Here is a 17835-nt window from a genome sequence, read left to right as displayed (position 1 = left end):
AGCACTCTTGTGCAGGTTTATGAGTTTCTCTCCCCTGCAGTCACTCTCCTAGGACTGAAAGTGCCTCTTGGAATTCTTTCCAATCACACATCTCTGAACGTGAGCCTGCATTGTGTTGATTTTTTATTTTTTTTAAACCGATCCTTAGTGTTTAGGGATTGCTATGTAAAAAGATATTAAAGTCTGAGGTTCTTTTGTTTTTTTTATTTCTACAGGGTGTTACACAAAACAGAGATGTGGCACTGTTTTCTGTATTTATTTCCACTGAAAAAAATTACAGGCCAATTATATAGCTGTACATTAATAAATTCACACAATTTTACTCTAACTAGATATGATCCAAATTGTTTTTGTTCATGTGATCATCGTTTTGTCTTCCTTCTAGATGTACACTTTGTGTAATAGTTTTTTTTTTTTTTTTGTTAACGTCTTCTGGTGTCTCACAGTAGCTACGCTGTGATCTGACAGAGCTGTTACTGTATTATTAGCAAAAGCTATTTATACTGTGATACTGAACACTTCTTTTGTAGTGTCAGTCCAACTACTGAAGAAGTATTTCTCTTTTTTATATGCGTTGAAGAGAAAATACCATAGCTGCTTATGTTTATAACCTCCAGAGTGTAATCAAAAATACAATAAAATTTTACAATTTTTTTTCCTCTCTTGGCAGTGTCTTCTTGTCTTTTACCTTTTTTTCCTCATCGCCAGTTCTTAAGAATAAGGTTGAGTTTCCTCTTCTGGGACACTAGGGAATTCATCCTTGGAATAAGGAAAACCAAAGAGAAACCTTTACTTCCTTATTTAATAAACCAGGGAGCATGGAAGGAAATTGAGGCCAGATGGCTAATGATGGAAGCTCATTGTGTAGCAGGAGGAATATGTTTGAGTGAGGCAAGGAAGGTGTGATATTCCCTGGTGGGGGGGAAGGAGGACATTGTGTCAAAATGAAGGGAAGAGAGTCGGTGGCACTCTTTGGGTGGGGCACAACCTGTTGGTATATATTAACTTGTCAATGTCTGTCTGGTAGATTTTTCTTTTTGCATCTTTTAAAAGGCTCTGTGAATAGGAATCTGGAGAGGAACTTCGTTTGTGGAAGCCAAGGGCTTGACGCTCCTCCAACTAACTTTTTATACAATTATGTTTTGAAGATTTCAGTGCTAATGGGGGGAGGGGAATGAAATAACGGGGAAGATCAGAGAGAAAAGGCATATATGTGTAATTGTGTGTGACACAACTATAATATATATGTATGAACACGGACCCAGCTCCCACTGAACTAGCTTTAGATCACTTATATTTGGAGTGGGGCAAAAAAGCAGTCTTAGGTTGTGACTCAGATGTTTTGCCCCTTTCATTGTACATGTATTCATAAAGAGGGCACTGAACTCTGGCCTGTTCCTGAGATTGGCATGTGTGCCTTTTATGATCCAAATCTTTTGATAATTAGAAGAGTCTCTGTCACTAGAGAGCACCAGTTGAAACAAATTTCTTTCACCATTCTTACAGCCTGCTCCACCGTATCCGCCTAATGTACTTATAATCAATGCTTATCAACTACTATGGATGACAGATCCCTTTAAAGAGCCTAGATTTAAGGAGTGCCCATTTTGTAAAATACATTTTCTGGCATCAAACATACAGTTCATCAGTTGGGGCCTTGATGGGGAGACAGTGCTGATCTGTACTTAATAGAGTAGGCTAAGAGGTTTTAGAACAAATTGTAAGTCAGAATGGCTGCATCTACACTACAAAATAACTTCAAAGTTAACTTTGAAGTGAGGGGCTACTCTGAAGTAGCCTGCAAAGCATCTGCACACACTTTTCCTTACTTCAAAAGTTAACTTAGAAGTAAGGGAGGCTAACTTAGAAGTCACGACTCCATTCCTGGAATGGAGTAGAGGCTTACTTTCAAGTTAAACTTCAAAGTAGGGTGTGTGTAGATGTTCTGCACTCCTTACTTCAAAGTAAGGCGTCAGCCAAGGAGGGCCCCCCCCCCCCCCCCCCAAGGATGGAGACAGTCTGGCCAGCCCAGGCAGGGCTCTGTGGTCCCTGCCAGCCACCTTAAAAGGAAGCAGCTTCCTGGCGACCCCAGGCAGGAAACTGACACTGTGCCACAAGCAGGTGGGAGGGCCTGGAAGAGCTTGTCAGCCACGCATCCCCATGCCTGCATCATTTCCTAGCCCCTTTCTTCGAAGTAGAGGATAATTGTGTGTAGATGTTTTACTTTGAAGTAGGGGGGAGCCTACTAAGAAGTGAGCCAGGGTGGTTTTTATGTGTGGATGCTCTACTTCAAAGTAAGCAACTTTGAAGTTATTCTGTAGCGTAGACACAGCCAATAAGTTGTAAGCTCTTACTCAAAATTTCAGACTCTGGACACCACAAAGTTTTGTGCTAAAAGATCCTGACTGTTGTGGTGGAGTGTATGAAGTAGAAGGCTCTTGCCTCTGCATCTCTTCTTAGTATTCTTCAAAGACTCAAAATTCAGAGATGAAAGATGGAATTACACTGTTGCTTTCCTGAATCCATGATTCTTGGGTTGCCAACTGAAAAATTCTCATTTGAGGAATTTCTCTGTGCTGGGAAATTAGAATCAAATACCAAAGGTTAAGAGACATTCCAGCCAAAGATCTGTACTGACACTACTCAGAAGGGTCAGGAGAAAATTACTTGCCATAAACATCTTCAAATAGATCATATATATAGTATAGATTCATAATGCCCACTCTCTTGGGGTTTATTCTTAAGAAATAGAAGGAAGTTGGAACAAAGCGATCATGCGTTTATACATAACTTGACCTGGAATGTGCTCTAGGCTTGGCAAAGGCTGCATGGCCTATCATAATCACTGTTCCAGACCATAATGCAATGTGGAGGTGCCTTCCAGAAGTGTTGATCTTTATTGACAAAAACTTCCTTAATTCCAGTTGCAAGTGAATGACTTTCATTTATTGAGCATCATCACTGTGCATCGTCTTGTGTGATTAAAGGAAGCTTTTCTGCTGCAACGAGGTTAACATTCAAATTGAACACTAAAATATAGTACAAATCTGAGATAAACTGATGATGCATCAGATGAAAGGCCAATCTTTGGACAACTGATTAAAAATAAAAACTGTATTCCTTCTGGCATTCCTGGTCCTGTTAGCAAAGAGGGACAAGTTCTCAAATGTTGTGTATTGCCCTGATCTTCAAACCCCTTTCATATAAACACTGGAGCTGCCCCTACACTTGCAGTCCTCTTTTGAAAGAGGCATGCAAATGAGGAAAGTCGAAAATGCAAGTCAGGTGCAGATTTACATATCTGGTGCCTCATTTGCATATTCTTTTGAAAGAAGAAAAGCAGTGTAGATGTGGCTCTTTGGAAAGTAAAGCCCATCTTTGAAAGAACCCTTCTTCCCCTTTTTTATGGGAAGAAGCGTTCTTTCGAAGATGGCGTTTACTTTCAAAAGAGCCACATCTACACTGCTTTTCTTCTTTTGAAAGTAGTGCTTTCAAAAGAATATGCAAATGAGGCACCAGATATGTAAACCTGCACCTCATTTGCATTTTCAATTTCCCTCATTGCGTACCTCTTTCGAAAGAGGAATGCAAGTGTAGACAGCCTGGATGAAGTGTTCCTGCAGGAACTGGGAGTAGGCAGAGATATGGGCCTTCCTGAATGAAATATTACAATTATACTTGCCTTTCTACACCAGATGGGAGTGGGGTTAGTCATTGTCCTTTTTCCTGTATCCAGGATATTCCAGAGTGTAATAAGCTAGTTGGGTTTGTGGTTTTTATTTGTGGGGACTGGAGAACTAATGTCTTTAAGGACCTGATATGAGTGATGTCATTTGGGACTTCTTTATACTTTGTTTCCCCCAGAGAAGCATGCCATCGAGACATTGTGAATTTGCAAGTGGAGATGATTAAACAATTCCATATGCAGTTGGTATGTACCAGAAACAATATGTAAATGCATGTAAGTAATATTGAAATGTGCCTGCTACATCAAAGATAGATGCATGCCTTTCAACCTAAATAGAAAACATACTGAGAAGAGAAGGGTGGGAAACCCCTACCTGTTAATATCTATGTTAAAGTGTTTCAAGCTGAACAAACGAAGTATTGAAATCTAGTAGGTAACCAAAAAAGCAAATTAATCAATAATTTTTGATACAGGTGATACCAACAAGAGAAATTGACAAGTATTAGTTTCTTTTCTTTCTCTAGCTCCCTTCCTTGTATCGCTCTGTTGAATGCTAAAAGAAGCACCCTGTCTTTACGTTCTCAGTTAGTGCTAACTACCTGGTATAATACAGAACACTGCTCCATATGGGAATGGTTTTCATACTTAATAGCCTAAATCAAAATCACATTACTTGCATATTATAGTCTTAAGCTATTTATTTTTTACCTTTATCCATATTCATATGGAGTGAGTCTTGTGAGATTGCCGTTGACTCTGCATTAGTATAGCGCAGATGCTAAAATAATTCACATTCACTGTATTTGTATTGAGCTGACAGAGGCTCAACTTGAAATGACACATTCAACTCTCTGGTCTGAATGTCTTGGCTTTGCTGTGAACAGAGGGAGAAATAAAGGTCTTCCTTAACGTGGGAAGCAAGAAAGGCTGAGAGGGAAAGTCTCCCTGCCTTCACCTCTTCTGCAATGTTTCTCCCCCAGTTTGGAGTTTGAAGGAAACTAATCTGTTTAATGGCTTCCTTTTACAGAGGCTAGGATGATCAGTCAGGCTGAGAGGGAGATATGTGAAAAGGGAAACCTGAACTTGGAGAGGCCACTGATCCTCCCCAGCTCTTCACTTATCTGTTGAATAGAAAAAGAGGGATTGTTTTTGCCAATATCAGCAATGTTTTCTCTAGTGTCGCGGACAAATTGAAACTCCCTAATGATGGTGGAGAGACTCCAAGTGTGATCGAGTGGATGTCATACGGGACAACAATGTGAAGGGTGGGGACATCTTTCTACAGAAACAGAGTGGGAAGACACAATGTGCAAGCTGGCGTGTGGCACACGAGCATTATTTTATTTTAAATACTTAGAGAAGTACTACTTTACTTGGGGTGCCAGCATAGGCCAGATGATCTTATTCTGTTAGGCTAGTTCCAGCTGGTGGATTCATGTGAGTGGGCGTCTGGGCATGCATTAAGTCCCAGTGGACTGCCATGGATTTCTGCACAAGTACAATAAATTGCAAGATTTGGGGGTCTTATCACAGATATTGCTCCAGTAAGTGATAGTGAGAAATAGACTAGCGGGAGAGGAAGGTCGGGGTAATGCTAAATAAATATGTCAACATAATTTCCTTTTAACAACCATTACAGTAGGGTGCTGTATCTGCATTAGTTGTTGCTGTGATAATTCCAGCATTTAAGTGCTGATAGAGATCCTGAAACTTTTAGAACGGGCTCTTTAAAATAAAGCTATGATGTAAAATATAACTTGAAATTATCTAAGATTACAAAGCTTGGGTTTTTATAACAAAAAATGTGAAGAAAATTCCCTGAGCATCTTTGGGGTGTTGGGTTAGGTTAACAGAAAACTCAGCTAGAAATTGAATAGGTTGCTTACATGCTGAAACAGAATAAGGAAATATATTAAGAAATGAACAGCCTTTAATCTGTTATTCTTTATCAAGTTAAGCTAATCTGTTTATAAATTATTCTAAGAATTTATGCCATTTGAACTACATAAAAGGAATCTTTAGTATCACTTTTAGTGGAAATTGAAAAATATACACCCCCCCCTCCTAAAACTTGGGCAAAAGTGTGCTTTGATAAAATATCCATTAAGAAGTAAGCCATTAATGATGGAAGTACTGTACACCAGTGAAAAACTGCACATTGGTAAACTTAGCAAAAATTTTAATTTTTTCCTTATGTGAAAAATATAACAGTATATAAGTATATAAAGGATGACTTTTACCTGTTGATAATGAGAGGGTTTTTCCTCTGTTCTCTAGAATGAAATGCATGCCTTGCTTGAAAGATATTCTCTAAATGAAAGCTTAGTAGCAGAAATTGAAAGACTACGAGAGGAAAACAAAAGACTGAGAACCCACTTCTGAAAGGCCCACTCAAAGCTTATTTTGTTGGCATGGACTTAATGCATTTTGTACTGTAACCTGCAAGATATCACCTATCGAACACTGGAATTGTGTATGAAGATCCACTATTGTTTTCTTGAACTCATAAAACCTCTTTTAAATAGATGTTACAAGACAGAATACTTACCTGTAAAATTTTTAACAGAGCTAAATCTGCACTAATTGCTGTAGAGGATGTGTTTATATCCTGATGGTAAACAGACTTGAAATATATGTTTTGTCTAACAGGATAAATATGTTGTGCGAGCTTTAGCTGTCCACAAAGTGCCTTTTATAAACAAAAAGGAACCAGGACAAATTTATTCTCCATAAGAATTTTTGATATATAGCTACTATCATATCCATGTACATTGACGTATTATTTTACACATTCAGCGGCAGTCTTTGTAGCTTCAGTATTTCAACTGTTTTTGTGAAAAACAGTTGTTTGCAGTATGACATTTGCAGTTTTTTTATGCATAACTGAGGGAAAAAAAGCAGGGACTCGACCAGTAAGTATTTGATTAACATGCAGTTAGTTATAACTCAGAACTTTTCCTATATGGAACAAAACTTGGGTTAAGTCTTGGAAATGCTAATGAATGCAACATGATATTCTTGCTTGTTTTTTTAAATAGTTTTTATGAGAAATGTGTACTCTTCTGCCCCTGATTCACCCTCTTCCCTCCACTCCTTTCCCTGCTTACAAATGTTAAATTTTAGGATGAGTTTTTGTTACAACTTATTTGTGTAAGCTAGAATCCTTTCTCTTATGTAAGGCTGAACATTTATTTAATGGCATATTGAATAACTTACGCAGTTTCATTGAATATAACTTGTGGCCTTTGAAATTTTCTGAGTGAAAATACTTAACCATTAGTACAATATTGTTATAATCTGTCAGAATTTAACTCCAAACATATTGTTGTTTCTTCAGTCTCTCCTTTCCCCTTCTTTTTATCACCTATGTATTGTAACTTATATGGTGCAGGCATGTGTTCACTAATCTTTGTCATTTAACCATTACTGTGACTTTCTTGTGGCCCTGCTGAATACCAAATTAATTTAGTTTGTCTTAGGTATAAACTGATTGTGTTTGTCATACTAGTACTGACTGTTAGTTTGGCAGTAGAATATTGCCAGGCCTGTTCTTGCAGTCCTTAAGTGACTCTAAATATCTAAAATGAAAACCTGGTCCGTGAAATCAATACCAGTTTTCCCTTAGCCTACCCTGGCACCATTGCTTGACTCAGAATCACACCAATGAAAGTGTTGTCGCAGCAAGGGCTAATTAGATCTCCACTACAAGGGCCTTTTGGATGTGGTGTTCCGAAGATTTTAAGAGACCCACAGCCAGTCCATAGCTCTCTTCCAGATGATACATGTTCAAACTGAAAAGAAGACTTCAGAAGAGGAAAATACTGAGAACACATTGAGTTCATTAGCTACAATATGTAATGTTTATATCCAGGATGATATGCTTCCAATAAATGAAAAAGCCATAATAAAACATTAAGCCTATCAATTACTTAAAATAATACATTGCAAAATTTGAAACATGCAAGAACACTTTAAATCTTGTCAACATCTTTAAGACTTTAAGAGAAAAATCTCATGAGAGTTGCTCCTGTACTTTTACAAGCTAATTACTGAATTCTATTTTTCTTGTAAAAATAGAACATTGGTGTAACCTTCAAAATTATGATCGAGACATGACTATCAGTTTACAGTTTATTGCTATTATATTGAAATGAATGTTTGAAATTATTTCTATATAGAGTTGTACTTAACTCGTTGAATTCAAGGACACAAAACAAAATTGAACTTATTTTTAGTAAATTAATGCAAATAATGTACAGATAAAATAGTATTTTGTAAAACTTTTGTAAGTTTGTAGGAGTAAACAAGTTCTGACACTCAAATTAGTAACCACAAACCTGTGAAAAAGATAATGATTAAAAGCGTTTATAAATCTTTCCCATTCTATGCATTACTAACCTTGTGTAGTACCCAACCATTTCCAGACTCTTCATTTGTTCCCAAAGATTTTGCACCATGATGGCCATAAAATGGCAGGGATTGGAAAAGCATCCTGAGAATTTGTCTGCAGGTGTCACCAAGACTTCTGCTTTTTGATTCTGAACCCTGCATGAACTCTGAGCTTCTCAACATCTGAGCTTCTGCCAGGATCCTGGAAAAAACAGTGATTTGAAGGAAGAAAAGGTTTTGACGTTTGTTGTGGGGCTTGTTTCCTTATCTCAGGATTAATGTGGCAGTGGTGACTGGTAGAAACAGTCCAGCAGTCTGATACCCTATGGGGGCAAAAAACATCTTTTACTTGTACACATCTGAATTGTATTTTAAAATAAAAATGTTTAGTTTAACCCTTAGAACAAACCCATGTGGTAACCATCTTTTTGAATAACGATGCTGAAGTGTGATGCAGGAAGAGTGCAAACTAGGGATAGTTGCGTGTTAATGAACATTCTGTGCTCCAGAAGTCTCATTCAGTCACTTTGGAATCCCTTGTTGAGTCTTGATTTACAGCATCACCCTCTGCTTTTGAATCAACCAATATGGCAGTCACGTGAAGTAGGGGTTATGGAAAAGTTCCATTTCTAATACTTAATTCTATAATAATAGATATATTTGACTCAGAAATGCATACAATTATGAGAGGGTTGATGGCCACTGCTGACACTCACCAGGTGGCTTGAAGCTGGCTGAGAAAGTCTGTTCTTCCTGCAACTTAAGAAGAAACCACATCTAATTGCTTGTAGGGAACTGTTAAGTTTAAATGAAAGTAAATATGCAGGGATGGGAAAAGTGGGTTTTTAAATCCCCCTTTTCCCTAAGGCTTTGCTCCTATTGCTAAAAAAAATAGCTAGTTTTAACAAGGCTGTTGCGTAATAGCAGTGGTCATACGTTCCCAAAGAGTGCCCGAAGCCCAGGCAGACCAGTCAAAGGTTAGTATAGCCAGAAATCCTGGTCAAGGAAGAATTGTATGAAAGTAATCCCCACCCCCCACAAGATAGGTAAGGGCACGAGGCTTATATTGGGGGACAGGGCTAAGTGATGTGTGTGTGTGTGCACGTGTGCACACACTCAAAGCAAACAACAAAGGAGCCAGTTCTACAGAATTGCAACAAACTGAACAATTGAATTTAACACAGTGTCTTACTACAACAGTGATGGGCAACCCAGGCTAGTGAGTGGGCCACTTGAGTGGCCTTCCTTCATCTCAGTGGTCTGGAACATTGTCTCCAGGGATAGGATGACTGCTAAGGGCTTGCAGTTAGACTTTGTGGGGTGTGGCACTGACCTGTAGCAAAACAACAACAAATCCTGTGGCATCTTATAGACTAACAGATATTGTGGAGCATAAGCTTTCCTAGTTTTTGCTGTTACAGACGAGCATGGCTACCCCGCTAAACTGTAGCAGGGCTTTGTTTGGATGCCTGTAGTGGGGTGGGCTAATACCCTGCCCTCCGGTCACACCAAGGTCTACAGCTTCCTACCCTGTGTGCCTCCTAATCTCTTCTCTGCGTTTCAACCTCACAGCCACACAATGGCCCCTGCGGCAGCTCCAACATGTGCTAAAATGCACAACCGGGGGTAGGAAAGTCACGTGTTTTCAACCATCTGTGAATCGTGGGCTCCAGGCCTCGCGCCTCTAACACGCCAGTGATTCCGTCTCATGCTTAAGAGGCGGGAGGTCGGCGCATCGCCCACTTCCCCGCGAAGCTCATTTCAGCCTAATTGGCGTCCCTGGTCGGAAGCAGTTCCCTGCCCCACATGCCCAGGCGTCCCCTGTGCCCGGCCTGCGGCGCCGCAGCAGGAAGGGTGAGCGCCCCGGCTCCCACTCCTCAGCGGCAGCCCAGCGCCCCCGACACTTGTTCAATCCTGCGGCGGGGGCGGTGAGTTAACTACGGGGCCCGCCCTCGCTCGGGGCCCAGGCGGCTCTGCTGCCACAAGCCCGCGGCCGACGCTGCTCCCCCGCGCCTTTGCTGGCAGAGGGCGCCCGCGCTGCCCCGGGAGCTGGGCGGCGGCCTGGCGCGCGGAAGCGGGGCACAGGCACCAGGGCCCGGGGAGCAGAGCGCTCTAGTGTAGGCGGGTGGGCTCTGCTGTTGCGCTCAGCCGCGGCAGCCCGCCTCCTCTGGCGCAGGGGGGAAGGGTGTGCCACGCTGGGAGGTGTCACCTCGCAGCCCCGTCATTTCCCAGGGGGCGTGGTCTGGCCGCAGTTGTGGTTGAGGGAAGATGACTGAACCGTGCCCTCCTGGGGCGGTAGTGGTTCCATGGCTGCTTCCCCGGTGGGCAGGTTGGTGCGCCCTCTAGTTCAGTGCCCTCCAGGCCCCTGTGGTCTGCAGGCTTTGTCTAAGACTTGCATATCCACTCAGATGAAAACAGATGGATACCTACTGCTCTGATGCAATGCAAACAACACAGAGACCCTGGAGACCAGCAAGAAGTCTTGTGGAACCTTATAGAGCAACAGACAGTTTGGAGCACAAGCTTTCGTGGGCAAAGACCCGTGGGCTTTGCCCACGAAAGCTTGTGCTCCAAAATATTTGTTAGTCTATAAGGTGCCACAAGACTTCTTGGTCTTGAAGCTGCAGATAACATGGCTCTCTGATACAGAGACCCTGGTGGACAATGACTGCACAGTTTAATATCTTAATCTCTGGGAAGACCACAAACATCCAGGTTCCTAGGATCCTATTTGGTGCTTTGGGCGATAGTACTAATCCTGGTTGGGTTTGTTGGTCAGCCAATCAAACCAGGAAGTTAAACAGCTTTGCATGCCAAAATCATCATAAAAATAAAACAAAACAAAAACCACGAGCCCTGGGGGACCTTAAAGACTAGCAAATTTATTAGGTCTTAAGTTTTCATTGGCTGGATCTATTTTGTCAGATGCATCTGACAAAGAAGGCTTAAGCCTGTAAGACTTGGGCAGTAAGGAAGTGTCAGTGTTGTAAGCAGTGGAATGTATTTTCCAGCCAGGACCTCCTAGACTTTCTTAGCTAGTCTTAAAAGGAACCTATTTTAGGCCACCTGTAACCCTAGAACAGTTGGTTCAGGAGTTAGTTTTGTGGCAGTTATTCCAGGACAGGAATTTCACGAGTATGTCATTGGGTGGAAGCCCTCCCTGGAGATAGACATTGTAATAAAGTATTTGATTTTAGAGCTGCAGTTGACTTTACAAAAATTAATGTCTAATAATTACCCTTGCATAGTAGTTATGCAGTAGAAGCTTTTAGTGGCTGCTGCTGCCAAATATTCTGAATGCTTTTGAACATCTGTGCACCAAAACTGCATTAATAATGGTTTAAGAGTTTACATGGAAATTATTTCAGGAATCTTCTTCTAAATCTTTGTTTCTGAAACGTTCATACAATGCTTCTCTAAGAATGTTGCTTTTTTAGGAATAGGTTTAGTTAATGCCTTTATCCCCCTGCAGGGGGCAGAACTATCCTACATCTTTTATCTTTGTTCAACATTGCAGTGTACTAACTTTCAGGTGACTCAACTCCTAGAATAACTTAACAAATATTTTTAAAATCTCATTTTCTCATGCCTTAATAGTGTTAAGATGACGGTTACATAAGTCCAAATCTCTTGCAAAGGCATTGAGAAAATATTAAAACCGGTGTCAAAAGTGTTACAACATACGAGAACATTGTATTGTACTTGCTTGGACTAGATAGTGAGTTTTGTGTGTACCAACATACATGCATATATTTACACACACAAATACTCTCCCTTTTGCTTAGTCTAAACCCCAAAAGATGGTGTTCTAGTTTATTTAGAGGTATCTTATTTATATATCATATGTAATTGAGATATAACCAAAGACTTGAGGTTATCTTTGTTTCAGCTTTGCAGAGCAGGTTTGTTTTTTATTTATATATAAAAATTGAGATGCAACCAAAACAATAAGTTTTGTTTACTTAAACAGATGATCCACAGTTGTTGCTTTCTATAATTTTTAAGTGATGGTGTACACAGCTGTTTCTCTAGCTTCAATTTTCAAATCTGGAAAGCTGATATTTAGAGAGATTCTAAAATCATGGTTTCTGATGCACCTCCTTAAACTGGAGATGTCTGACATAGAATTCACATTGGCTTGACATCACAATATTGCTATACCGTTAAGTATATTTCAAATAACTTTATTAGTGAGTTTCCTCCTCTGTTGGTAGATTGTAGTTACATTTTTAGTGAGGAGAGCACTACTGGAAAAAAAAGCCAGAGCTTTATTGGGTGGAGGGAAAGGACTAAACCATACAATCTTGTTAACAAAGCATACATCTCTGTTTCGATTTTCATTGAGGACAAAGGAGCAGGGGAAATTGGAAATAGTTTAAGCCACTTCAAGTGTGTAGGCTATATTTATTCATAAGTCTACAATTTCATTTCCTCCTAGCTAATATGATATTATAATAAAATTTGGAGTTTAATTCTCAGTTTACATCCACTCAAAATGCAAGGAGGATAAATAAACAAACAAATAAATAAATAAATAACCGCTGACCACAGAAAACTAAGTGAACTCAGTCTTAAAATGAACTAAATCTCTCATAAGAGTTGTCTTCAGTCCAAAGCTCATGGGCTAAGTTTTCAGAAGTAATTAATAAATGTGGGTGCTTTGTGTGGTGTTTTTCTTGTTTGGGGTACCCAACTTGTCAAGTCTGTAAGGAGACTTAAGGGTGTGTCAATACTTACTGGAAGATTGACCTATTCAGGGTTGATCTTCTGCAGTTTGATTTTGCGTGTCTGGTAAAGATACGTGAAATCAATTTCTCTAGGATTGTCAGTCAACCGCCGTCACTGAGGAAGGACCTTATAGTTGATTGCAAGTACGTCGATTCTAGATACGGCAATTGTGTAGCTGGAATTACGTATCTGCAGGAGACTGTAAGGTCTAGTGTATACCAAGCCTTATTTTCCGAGGGCAAGTTCACAACACATTCTGAAATTTAGGGGCCCCTAAAATCACTAGTCACTTTTGAAATGGCTCAGTGGGGCAGTGATTCAAGAGGTGAGGGCCCCCCACCAAGAACATCTTTCTACTCACTAAAGCACAGTCCTATTGAAGTACAAGAACAGTCAGCAAAAGCAACCCACCATTCAGATATCCCAAACCTTTTCCCGTCAGGCTACATATGTATAGACAGTGCTGGTGCTTACTCTCGTAGACAAATTTTTGAGTTCAGGCATGGTGACTTTATAATACTAACTTTTGATTGTCATTTGGTTGGAATATGTACCATCTTTCCAACATTATTTGAAAAGGTACACTAGTAGACCAATATTAGTGGATGGATTTTACTTGTGAAAAATATCACATCAGTTGCCATCAGATAAAATCTTCAAAATACTCAAAATCTACTTCAGACAATATTAAAAACTAATTACGTTGCTGAATAATTGCTGTCTGAATAGTCATAGTTGATGACGAGTCATAAAAATCAGCACAACTATACAGTTCAGAGCTACTTCCAATAGCCTACCTATAACTTCATAACATTAACAAAATGAATATATTGATATAAAACCAGGAGACAAATAATGGTGGATGGGCTACATTTAATTTCTGAATCCTTGTAATATTTTCCATTTATATAGGTTAATATAGTTTCTGTCAGTAGAATCTGACCATCTGCCAAGAATGAAAAACAGAATTCTCTTTCTTTCCAGAAGGTAGAACTATCTTGGTTTGCTCTTCAGAGTTGTTTGTGTGTGAGACAGTGAACTTATTTCAGGAAAGGAAACCTAGACATGAGCTTTGCATCTGGTTCTGAGTGGGGTGAGTTCAGTGGTCATTCATATTTCTTGCTCAGCCATGAGGTTTTTTTTGCAGCGGCTCCAGAAAATAGTTATAGTACCCTGTGCCTGTGATTCCTGTTTCTAGTGGACTGCACCTGTCAAGAAGACAGCACATGGCCGTGCAAAGAGGGATGATCTCTCCAACAGCTAGGATAAATCACATAAAGGGCTTTAAATATCAAATAGATTTTTGAATTGAACTCCTTACTCAGTGATGATCCAGAGCACACTAGGATGACACATTCAGGGTGACCTGTGCTGCTAACAGATGGGCTGCTATCCCATGTTAATGCCCTTGGTTCACTGTGAGAGGAAGCATGAAAGCCATTTCAGGACATTTCTATTTACAGCATCTTTTTAGAACAGGTGGGGTAGGAGGCTATTAGTTGGTCAGTGTTATTAAATGCTTAGAGGATCCAGAAGGACATGCATAGTTGTATTTCTTTTGCTTATGAACAGGAAAATATAATTTATCACAGAAATGAGCTATTGCTCTGGACTTTCTCCTGTGCCCTGGCTTGAAACCTGACGGTGAGGGATCTAGGATCCTGGTAACTGAGAAGTGTAACTGGAGATTATCCCCTGCCTGAGCTTGTTGATTAGCTTGCTTAGAAAAAGCAAATGTGGTACAGTAATACCTCTCTTCCCACCATACTGGAGGCAAGGGTGTGAGGGATGCTGATTAATCAGATATTCTGGTTAACTGAGCATTGTACTTTGCCAGTGGAATACCAATTTTCACGGAATTAAAATACAATAACATTAATAAAATATAAAATAACAGAGGTGCTAACCAGTCCAGTTGTGGTGTTGCACTGCAGAGTAGTTGATCTCTTGAAGCACTTTGATGGGCAGCGCACAGCTTACACCCAGATTACCAAAAACGGTTTTAGCACTAAAATGATAGCGAACATAATGTATCTCTATTTGTGGATGCAGAGGGCACCTCAAGATCTTGTAGTGTGGCAGGGTCCTCTTATCAACACCAGTTATCACTGTAGATGTAGAAGGTGTAGAGATTGGGCAGCATCTCTAATGACCCACTATGACACACCCTGGATGCTACTTTTTTGAATAAATCCCTCTCATCAGCTTGCTTACTTGTTTTCTGCCTCTTTTGCATAAAGGTAGAGTGCAGAATAGGCAGTTAAATAATGTGCTGGGCCATATACGAATCCTTATTGCTAGACTGAGATAAAGAAGTGCCCCTTAATTGAGCTTTCTGATTGAGTGCTGGGTAGCAGCTGTGACTGCAATTTGTGGGGTCTTAAGCCTCATTGCTGGTTTCTTGAATGCTTGTTGGACTTTTTCGTCTTTCTGAATGGGACAAAGTCTAGCAAAGGAGATGTTAATGATAACTATAAGTGATGATGGTGTGAGGGAGTGTTCCCAGATGTGCATATGTGCACCCACTCTTTCATATAACATCAGTCAAAGATGGGGTGGGAGGAGTGGAGAGTAGAGATCAACAGCTGCAGCCGTAAGGGAGATGCATTCAGCTGAGTATTTCAGAGAACAGCTCCCCATTCCCAGTGTGTTAAAAGCATTTTCTTCCTGTCCCAGATTTTTTTCCTCTTCTCATTAGGCTGGCTTCAGCTTTCACTTGTTTAGCAATTGGCCCTTCTACTTCTTAGTACTCACTTCTTATTAAGATAGAGCAGACAGTTCCAGTTGAGTATAGCAGAAGTGGTAGTTTAAAAGTAGCCCATATGTATGTTTTGCCTTCAGCCAAGGCAGAAGTTTATTTTTACAGCCATTTTTATTTGTTCATTCTATCTGGTTTTCACTAGAATATGGTTTTCATTTAGCTTTCATCTGGCACTGTGCTGGTTTTTAAGTATCTCATTTATTTCTTTAACATATTCTAAGTAGAGTGCAGCCTGGCTATTCTGTTTGGTGGAAGAAAAGGAGAATATTTCCATCAAGTAGGCTAAGTCAAAGTAAAGTAATAAAGAGTAACTGACACAGACACGTTCAAGGAAGTGACACTGACAAACTGGGGGAAGAAATAATTGCTTTTTTCACCCATACTGATAGTCCCAGGAATATTGGATTAGTTATGTGGGATCAGACCATGTAGTCAGCCTAGATCAGTATGCTGTCTCTGACAGTGTCTAGAACCAGATGCCACAGGAAAGAGCAAGAAATATCAGACTATGTTGAGCAGCCCAGAAAGAACTTTCTTTTTAACTTCTGTTAGCTAGAAGTTGGCTTATATGAGCAAAACCAAAAGGCTTAACATATCTTTTGTTTTTCATGAAAACAAAAATCTTAACTAATATGAATATTTTAGTTTACCCTTTAAATTACTATTTATTTTCTGAAACCTAGTAAGCAGTAGGTCACAGCAGAACAGTGTTGTGAGAATTTATGTATGTAGTATACAAACAAAAAATATTTTTGGCCTGTTTTAAGTTGACTACCACAGTATTTTGGCAGAAAAAATATAAAAGTGTCTGATTTACATTCTCTGTACCGTTATCTCCAGCCTCACAGTCCTTCCCCTTCGGTCTTTTTCGTTGCCAAATGAGTGGGATCAAAGACATAAATGTCAAACTTGCTTTTAAAACTGCATTGGGGAGACCATCTTTTAATATAAGATTTAATATCTTAGAGATTGTCAGAAGTAACTAGGAGTTGAGACATGCATCATCTAGATGTTCATACTGTTGATGCCTGTAGCATTAATTTGCAGTGTTAGGGAAAATACACACTGTATATTTGGCGCTATACAGCCTCAGGTTTGGAGCACAAGAGCTGCCATAAGTAGGCAAAACCCAGGAGGAAGTAGCAAGACTGTAGGCATGGAAATTAAGAGAATTCAACTGAGTAATATGAGGATGAAGAGGAAAACAAAATTATGTGCTATAGTGAAATAGATGTGAAGGTTGACAGTTATTAGTCTTGAAAGATTACAGACAGAAACAAATCCAGGGGGGTAAAAGACACAAATAGAATGAAATCAACTAAAGTAGGGCTGAGGCAGGGTTGCAGACCTATAATTTCCTTAAACATACCTATGTTTTCAGTGTTATGTATAAGTAACGCCTAGTAAAAGCATAGGCTACAGTTACATTATAGTGCTCTGTCAACAGAAGTCACTGTCAGGAGAGTTTTTTCTGACAAAACTTAGAATCATAGAATCACAGGGCTGGAAGGGCCCTCAAGAGGTCATTGTGTCCAGACCCCTGCTTCAAGCAGGGTCAATGCCAACTTCTGTTGACAGTGTGGCCATACACAAAGGCCAATCAGGAGAGCGTTCAACTCTGTTGACAGAGCAGCCGGACTGCCTGGGTGCTCTCTTGACAAAACAGGCACCTGGAAGCACAGCGGAGAGGGCTGCCCATTGTTGTGGATGCCCTGTTTGAGAGGACTTCCCAAAGCATACACACAGCTTTTTTGTCAACAAAATCTTTCAACAGTAGCATTATGCCTCAAAGCTCTGAGGCAGAACACTGCCAGCAAGAATGCTGTGTTTTGTCCAGACACTGTCGACAAAATGTATTTTGTGTGTGCACGCACCACGAGTTATGTTGACAAAACTGGGCGTTTTGCCAGCAAAACTTGCTAGTGTAAACTGTAGCTGTATAAAAGTATGTTAAAGGATAAAGAGCACCATACACCACTAAGGATGGAAGCTTTTAAAAATGAAAATGTTTTTATTTATTGTCAGCCTTAACTGATGCTCCATTGGACAGAAGAGCAGGGCTGGATGGTAGCTGTCTGAGAGGTTCAAGGCTTTGCCATGTGAAGAACGAATTCTTTTGAAACCGGTAAAAGAAAGTACGATCTCTTCTCTAACTCAAAATTTTGGACTGGGTTATGGTCAGGAAGCATATGTAGGAGTAGAAAACAGTAAAATTGTTACCCACTCTTCTGCTCTGTTAGATAACACTTCCTGTTCAAATGTAGACTGA

The 17835-nt window shown here is 40.0% G+C and overlaps 1 protein-coding gene across 3 annotated transcripts in view; it reads left to right on the top strand.

The window, feature by feature from the left end:
* Positions 1-8479, top strand: part of NEDD1 (NEDD1 gamma-tubulin ring complex targeting factor) — a 43206-nt gene extending 34727 nt beyond the window's left edge. The window contains exons 14-15 of one of the 3 annotated variants that reach the window (XM_075011541.1): positions 3865-3931; positions 5966-8479. In XM_075011541.1, the coding sequence (XP_074867642.1) occupies positions 3865-3931; positions 5966-6070 (172 nt within the window). In that variant the 3' untranslated portion in view covers positions 6071-8479. Of the gene's footprint in view, positions 1-215; positions 912-3864; positions 3962-5965 lie in introns of those variants that run through there. The other 2 variants (XM_075011547.1, XM_075011532.1) reach the window with 2 other exon arrangements.
* The last annotated feature ends 9356 nt before the right edge of the window (positions 8480-17835 follow it).

Source organism: Carettochelys insculpta, chromosome 1, assembly GCF_033958435.1.
Source record: "Carettochelys insculpta isolate YL-2023 chromosome 1, ASM3395843v1, whole genome shotgun sequence".
NCBI lineage: Eukaryota > Metazoa > Chordata > Testudines > Carettochelyidae > Carettochelys > Carettochelys insculpta.
Note: the sequence above shows the minus strand (reverse complement) of the source record. Positions and strands in the feature narration are given on the sequence as shown.